General features: G+C 28.8%; 1 protein-coding gene across 1 annotated transcript; it reads right to left on the minus strand.

Annotated features, from left to right (window-relative positions):
* Positions 1-1744: 1744 nt before the first annotated feature.
* On the minus strand, positions 1745-3714 carry LOC135923398 (antistasin-like). Its single transcript, XM_065458120.1, has 3 exons — positions 3635-3714; positions 2547-2785; positions 1745-1833 (listed from the first exon to the last, which is right to left on the minus strand). The coding sequence occupies exons 1-3, from the start codon at positions 3687-3689 to the stop codon at positions 1771-1773; spliced, it is 357 nt and encodes a 118-aa protein (XP_065314192.1). The 5' UTR covers positions 3690-3714; the 3' UTR covers positions 1745-1770.
* Positions 3715-8535: the final 4821 nt, after the last annotated feature.

Below are 8535 nucleotides of genomic sequence, written 5' to 3' on the forward strand. Positions count from 1 at the left end.
AACACCCATCAATCTGGGTATTGATTTTAAAAAAAAATGGAATGCGAGCTGGCTACCGATGAAAAACTAAACTTGAACGATGACGTGTATATAGTTGGACACCAAAAAAAAATTTGCAGAGTTATAATACTCAGATTCGGTTAAAGAAACATCGCGAGGAATACCGTGATGGGCTGCTAAGCCTTCCAGATTTTATAAGAGCGATTTTCCTCCAATATTCGATGTCAATCAATAAAATTACTATTCTAAAATTATTAAATTTGTATATACATATAATCATCATGATTCATCAATAAAATAAATATATTTTAATTATCCAAATTTTGTCAAATTGAGTCTACTTAATTTCGCAATTAAGGATGGATATTGTATTTATTGCTATAACAAATAATCCTTAAGAAAATAAGAAATACGTGGGTTATTTTACTGCGGTATTTTTTTCATCGTACCAATTTGAACTTCAACATTTTATCGTGTTTAAGGATTTTTTATGGAAAGGGTATATGGAGTTATCTTTACCTAATGAAATGGGGCCCTAAAGAAATTTAGCTTATATAATATTTTTTTCTAAAAATACTAATTTATCTATACTACATTATAAATATGAGTAAATCCATTATAATCCAAATAAAAAGATAACTATATTATTAGGTAAAAAATATTCGGCACGCCTGAAGAATTTGCTCTTAGAAGGAACAAAGGTTTAGACATATATTATCAAAATCTCTAGGCTCAAGCAATATTTTTCTGGGTTAGCCGTTTTGAAAAATCGGCTTAAAACTAGCCGTTTAACAACATAATTATTGGTCTTAAGTAAATTCTATAAATATGAGAAAAACAAAATCCATATTTAATTAGAAGAAAAAGTTTGGGTTTTTCTTTTAATTAAAAGTATAATTTTGAGGAATGTAAACGAAATAAAAAATCTTGAAGAAAAATATTTTCTGAAATATAGAGTTTAAAATAAACACACAATTACAAATTATCGAAAATAGAGATAAATATTTTTTGTCACTTTTGTTTCGCCCCGGTCTACCATATATTCTACAATGAAGATCTTCAATAATGCTAGTTAAAAAAAATTATTAATCATTTGGGGCTGAAGATTTTTAAAACTACACGCGGGTAAATTTAAAATATTTTATGGGAGAATTGATCAGGACGGGTCTATATTTACTAAAATAATTATTGTATATTTTGTAAGTTTAAAGAAGAAGAAAAAAAAATTAGTTTTTGAATTAAAATAAATTAGACAAAAAATAAAACAATCTTCTCTTAACGCGCCTTCCTCCATATGTCTTTGACTTTGGGCTACATCTACTACAATTTTCTTATCCAACAAGCCCATAAATTCAATATCGGGAACTTGTCGATTTACTTTAGTTGAGTCTGAGTTCTCAACACATGTCCATAGAATTTTGGTCTACTACCTTACTTTTCCGACTAATGTTATTTATCATTGGTCATAAGATACAGCCTGCTCCAAGAATTATTTGCATTTCGGATGTATCCAACATATTTTCAGGAGCTCGAAATGCCAAAGTTTTACGCCTAAGACCGATCTGTCAATAGTTAGGCCCTATTTTTAAGTCATAGTGGTATCTAAAAAATCACCCTGGTATGTTTCTCCATTTCTTCCAACCCTGGTTACCAACAATATTTAAATTGTTTTTTCTAAGAAAAATTATCTTTATTTAATCATGGTAAAGAATCACAAATATAAATATTTTGTTTCATTAATTCGGCGGTTTTGAGGTTTTTTTTCAAATTTCACTGCGTGGCAGACAAGACCTTTATTTTGTTCACCATTTTATTAACACCATCTTTATCATCCTTTTAATATTAAAAAAATTAAAAATTAAATAAATAAATACAGTAAAACAGGTCTAATATGGACAATTGATAAATTAGATGAATCTCCCTAATTTGATTAATATTTTGAGTCCCTCAAATACCTGTAAAATATATTAATCCCTGAATCTCAACCTCCAAACTATCATCATGAACGGAATTAAGGATATTCTGAAGTTGAGGGTTCAGGGATAATAAATCCTTATTATCTTAGCCTTCCTTACTACAACTTCCTGTGTAAATGTATATTCTTCTTTGACTACCTAAGACCCAAGCATGTGGAATCGTCGACATCAGCATCCATGCCGATAGCGGGGTCCCTAAATTTGATTCTATTTTATTGAATGATCCTTTATAAAAATTTTATCTACCCACACCCTCCCACCTTTATCTTTAAAGCCAATATTATCCTTTAACCATATATTAACTCACTTCCCATTTTACTCTGAATGATAGCCTCTTTAAAACCCTCTACTCTTTCCTTTCTATCTCAATGTCGATATAGCGTCTTACCACATCATGATGATCAGGAATGATCAAAAAAAAATTGCTTCTTCTTTTTTTTTCTATATCAAGTCACGTGTCTTTATGGTGTTTCAGATTGTTCAAATATTAGGAATCACCTTATTAATCAATGGTTATTAAAAGGGTGTGTTTTAATCAAGATATCGAAGAGTTTAAATATTTTGAAAAACTTTGGCATCCGGTTCAGATTTGCATGTGCACGCAGGGCACCCATATTTGTCCAATTCGTTTCCGTAGGTGCAAAATAGCAAGCAAGAACCCGGGCAGTCAGCAGGATCAGGTCGGCATTCGCAAGAAGGACAGCCATCGGAATCTGTCACGTATCCATGCGGGCAAAATTTTCGGCACATTGGGCGACATTTTGTTATATTGGTAGTTAACGATGGCGGTAGCCTTATGTATTCTATTTCTTAAATTTATATATCACGTGGGATAAAATATACAATATTTTATTGGTTGTTTTTCTGATAGGATAATATTTTTTCTCAATAAAAGACCCCTTTACAAAAATTGTATCATTGTTTTATGTATTTTTTTTAGTGTACGTTAATATTATTTAAATCTTATTTCATTATTTTTCCCATATTAGAATTTTGTATTGGTTATTAAAAACTTCTGGCATATATAGTAGTGTCGCTTAAAAGGCTCTTTTTTGAGTCGCTATATCAATACTTCATCCAAAAAAAAAATTACGCAAAGCCTGAAGATTTAGTTCATAGAAGGAACAAAGTTTTATACATATTGGTGCCCTGCATCGGTCCTAATTTTTCAAGCCCGACCTGGTCCGATTTTTTTAAAAAAGTTTTAGCCGGCCCGGCCCGAACCCGATTATTTTAAATAGAATTAGACCCAAACCAGGCCCGAAGCCCGTTCGGGCCGGACTCGGACCGGGTACTGGCCGGGTCTAACTTTGCAGATCTATAATACATATATTATGGAAATCTCGAGGCTCAAGCAATATTTTTCTGGCTAAAATATTAAGATAGCCGTTTTTAAAAACCGGCTCAAAGCCAGACGTTTAACAACACTTACATATTTATTTATTAGAAGTTAATCGCGATAAATTATTATGATTATTTATTTTCACAAAAATTTCTCCAATAAACTCAACTTATTAAATTGTTTTTACGCAAAAAAAAAGTCCTGTAAATGTCATATACAATCTGAAAGCTCAAAAGAGAGGATAATAATAATTTAGCATTTTTAAAACAAAAAAAAATAATAAGATAAAAAAAAAAATTTTTATTTTAAGATTAACCTTTTGAAGTCGATTTTGTTTTATTCTCTGGCACCGCCATTTCCATTCCTATCATGAAAATGGTATAGAACAATGCTAAAATGCTTATCATTCTTCCACATTTTCCTTGCATATCTAAATTAGTGACAGGAATTAAAGATGATGATAATTATATAAATTTTATTTTTATAAAAAGTAATTTTATTTTTAAATTGGTAAATAATTTGATAAAAAAAATTAAAACAAAGGTGAAATGTAGGATAATTAGTAATTATTTATAAATATGTAACGTTTTTCTCTTTGGCAAACAAAAATGGATTAAAATTAAATAATTAAGTTTAAAAATATAAAATAAAAATAGGAATGTATATATATGTAAATGCTGTTGAATTATTTTTTTAACTACCTAATTTTAGTCATCTATAAAACAACGTAGCCATGTTTATAACCATATTCCAATCAATCTTCAAGTTGAGACTCAATTTAGAAGCTTAATTCAATTTTTTAGGCTAAAAGATTGAACTGTCACTCACAATAGAGATGGTCAAAGTTGGTAATTTAATAACACTAATTTTTACTATCTTGGTCTGAATAATAGATGGTCTACTTATATTTGAGTTGATATATACTTAGCATAAAGGAGATGTTGAAAAAGATACTTTTTAAATGTTTATTTAATTAATTTATACCGATACACTAAATAAAAAAGTTATCTAAGTTTACTATTTAAAAATATTATTATTTTTCACTGACATACTTACATTTACAATGATTAATTATAGAAAAGTACATAATATACTTTGCACTGTAATAAATTAAAAAAAACAGTTTTCGTTTATTTTAAGGTGTTATTTAAATATTGATGTGTCTATGTAAGTCTTGGAAATATATTGATAATTTTAGGAAAGATAAGACATATATAACATTTTATTTTTTAAAATTGGCCTTGTAAATTGTGATTTATGCGATTACTTTTTTTAGAAAGCGTTTATCTATCTGTAACATCAATAAAACCAAATTTTAAAAATATTTTCTAAAAAAGAATGAAGTAAGTTATCATTATTGTTCCAATATATTTGGGAAAAAAATTTATGTCTTACATTTAGTTTATTTATTGTCACTAAACAAACTCGGACAGTTAAAAAAAAATATCAAATTTAAAAAATTCGTTAAATCTGCTAAAATTTTAATATCTTTTATTTAAAAAATTTTATTAAAGGAACTCTCAGTGTTGTTAACCGGCTCGTTTTGAGCCGATTTTTCAAAACGGCTAACTGAATATTTTAGCCAGAAATTGCCCTAAGTTTCGAGATTTCGATAATATATGTTTAAATCTTTGTTCCTTCTAGGAAGCAAAATCTTCAGGGTTGCGTAATATTTTTCTAGATGAAATGTTGAGTTAGCCATTTTTAAAAAATAGGCTCAAAACGAGCAGTCTTACAACACTAGGAAATCTAATTTGGCCACCAATATATTCCAGTTGTCCGTAGAATTTTTTTGCTCCGTGAACAAAACTTTGAGCCCTCCTTCATATATTTATCGATTTTTTTCTTTCTTAAGATAGAGAAGAGAAGAGAAGAGAAGAGAAGAGAAGAGAAGAGAAGAGAAGACGCGCAAATGATTTTAAAGTTTGAAAAGATAGGTTATTTCCGGGGAAAAAAAACAATGCGTAGACGCAACTCGTTTTTAGCGATTTAGAAGAAGGGAAGAATGAGAGGCGACTAAAATCGCTTATACGTGATGCGAATAAAATATAATTTCGTTATATCTTTTTAGAAATGGAGGGAAAAATGATCTTTAAATATTTATCGTCTCTGTATATTCGATTGAAGATTTATTTTAATTTTTATTTTTACTAATTATTTTACGCTTGTCCAATTGAGGTGGAGAGGAGAATATTTCAATAAAGTTATTAAATGTTAGCTATTAAAAAATATATTCCTTTAAAAATACTATTAAAATTAATCACCATGATTAAGGTAATGGGAGGGAAGAGGGAGTTACTATGAATAGGGCTTTGCGTTTAGAAATAGTTACTATAGTTACTAGGAAACTCTTTTAGTCTTATTAGATATAAATTTTACATATTATATTTAGCCTAGAAATATGACATTTTTGAACACACCGCTATTTTTTTATTTCTAAAAAAAGATATAAGATACTATTAATTTTAAAAAAGAATAACCTTCATTTTTTTTTTAAAAAAGAAAGAAAGAAAGAAGGCAACATTAAAGATATAACATATGATAATATTTATAGATCTAATAAGATGGTGTCCAGAAATTTCATATAAAATTATTAAGTTGCCAATTTGATCCCAACAATTGGACGCTGTATTAAGCATAAACTACCTTTCATTCACAGATGGCGGGAATTCGGGGCCTAAAAAATATTGATTCCGTTATTTGAATTAAAAATGATGAAGTCCCAAATAAAGCAATTTTTCTTGAAACACCTAGAACTGTTGACAAGATAACAAGTCCCTAACCCCTCCTGGAGATGGTTTTATTAAACTCTAGAATATGTTAATTATAGTGTTGTGGAAACAACTAACATTTGACTATCTCCATTGTCCCTTTGTCAAGCGTTATAACAATACTCGAGTATCTCAACTTGAAGTTTGAAATATATATTTTGGATATAAATATGGCTTAAAGTTAGATAATTTAACCACACTAGTAAATTATAGGAGCGAATGTAATTATGAGGTCTGCGATGGGTGGGGTTTAGCCCAAAAGCTAGCGCGACCATTGTTATAAAATATTTAGTCCCATACCCAACCGTCTAGCTGATTAATTTTATATAAAACTAAAATAAAATGATTTTTAATAAATTGAAATCTGTTCCGCTCTCCTTTCCAAATATTTGAAATTCGCATGCTCATCGCCTGCCAAATATTTTGACCCGCCAGCTCATCCGCCCATTAAAATTAAATATCCCACCCTCTAACCCTCGCGAGTAGAATGAGCGACTCTTAGCTTATGGGCTAAGAATTCTCCCATTGCAGACCTCTAGTATACATGAAATCTTGCCACTGCTGACTTGTTATTCAAATAATTTAAACAATATTTACCAACCTAACCTTTTAAATCTGCTGATTGGGTTAGATATAGGACAATCAATTTGATTGTATAATGTTTCGTTCGAAGAAATTTTGAAATATAATACTTCTTAGCCATTCACATTCCATTGAATCTATCATCAGATTGAAGTAGTGTTTTCTGAAAAACTTTAAATCTAATTAATTATCGAAACTAACGTTGCTAAATCATCTGACTTAGCTAATTATAATACCAGAAAATAAAACTTTTAGCTTTAATTTTGAAAAAAGAGACAATTTTTTTTAAATTTAAATGCAAATTAGCTAGCGGCCAAAGTTAGATGATTTAAAACAATACTATACAGACTTTTTAGGTGTATTTAATATATTTAAATAGGATTACATAAATTATTTAGAATCCTAAATAAGAACAAGATCCAAGCATTTCTAAGACCTCCTCCTTTTAATCCATACATGGAATATGACACAACATCAGCCATCATTCTACCCTTTAATGATGCGAGCTCGTCTTATGATGTTACACCAACAACAACCTCCACCCACTCCACCATCAGCCAATCCCATGAAGAATCCATTTTATTATAAAAATTATTTATAATTCTATTTAAATATATTAAGCATGTTAAATTGTCAAATGATAAGAACTACCACTAAAAAACGTTCATGGTTCATGTAGTAGTTTACAAACCCATAACTAGAAGCTTCTGAGAATTTTGTTTTAAATATAAGTTGAATTTCTTATAGAATTTAGTTGATAGAGCTGGGAAAATAAAAATATTTTAAAAAAATATATAATATTCAAAATACATTCCATATATTTTCTTATTTAATCAGCTGGTAAGGGTAAGAAAAGTCAGAGTAATACCACTTTTTGATAAGGTGGAAAATAGATGGTCTCCTTGTAACTTCTACTTGGTAATATTTATTAAAAATTATTTACACCAACAAATTTCCATACTAAGCTTCTGGTTAGCATATTTTTTTTTAAATTTAGGGGCGGAATAGCCACAAAAATACTAGCAATTAGTGCTCTTCAAGAATAATTTAGATGTTTTCACTCTTTTTTTTGACAAAAGTAATTATTATTAACATTAATACACACTTTTCATGTTTTTCTTCCATTTTTAAATGTGATAACGACAAAAATAATTCGCTACTTTTAAAGTATCTTGAATAATATATATGTCTTATATGTCTATAAATTTCCCTAAATTTATAATTAACTCTTAAATTTTAAAATATGATGTCTTTTTTTTTAGCAATGTAGTTTATTCGTCTAACAAAAATCGAGTTTATTATTATTTGAGCCGAGGTCTGTTTTATGGACTAGTTGGGATGATGACACTTGACAAAAATATGACCAATTTTGTAATGACAAATTCCTTTTCCGCTAGTTTAGCACGCATGTTTGTCGCCGATTATTGAATCGTAAGTTTATAGTGCGCACACAAATTGAGCGTTTCGACGCAGCGTTTCAAAACGCAAATGATGCATTTTAAATGAATGCCTTGGTTTAAATTGGAAAACACTTTTCTTTTTTCTTTTAAATTTAGACTTTTCATATTAAAATTAATAAAAATTAACGGTTCAATTTAAACATAGCTGCCTTTACGTCCGCGTTGAAACTTTCAATTTTGTGCGCATTATTATACGCGTGAACAAAAAAAATTTTTTAGCATCAATAAAAGATAATTTTATAAACTATTATGCCGATATTCTAAAAACTTAAAAGATAGGCACGAAATACCACTCGCTAAAAAAAATATTTAAATTCTCTCATTTATAAACTAAAAATCATTAATTTTTATATTTTTATAATCAAAAAATAAAAAAAACTTGGCAAGAAAACAAATCTTTTTCC

This window comes from Gordionus sp. m RMFG-2023, chromosome 2 (assembly GCF_954871325.1).
Source record: "Gordionus sp. m RMFG-2023 chromosome 2, tfGorSpeb1-WG-v2, whole genome shotgun sequence".
NCBI classification, from domain to species: Eukaryota; Metazoa; Nematomorpha; class Gordioida; order Chordodea; family Parachordodidae; genus Gordionus; species Gordionus sp. m RMFG-2023.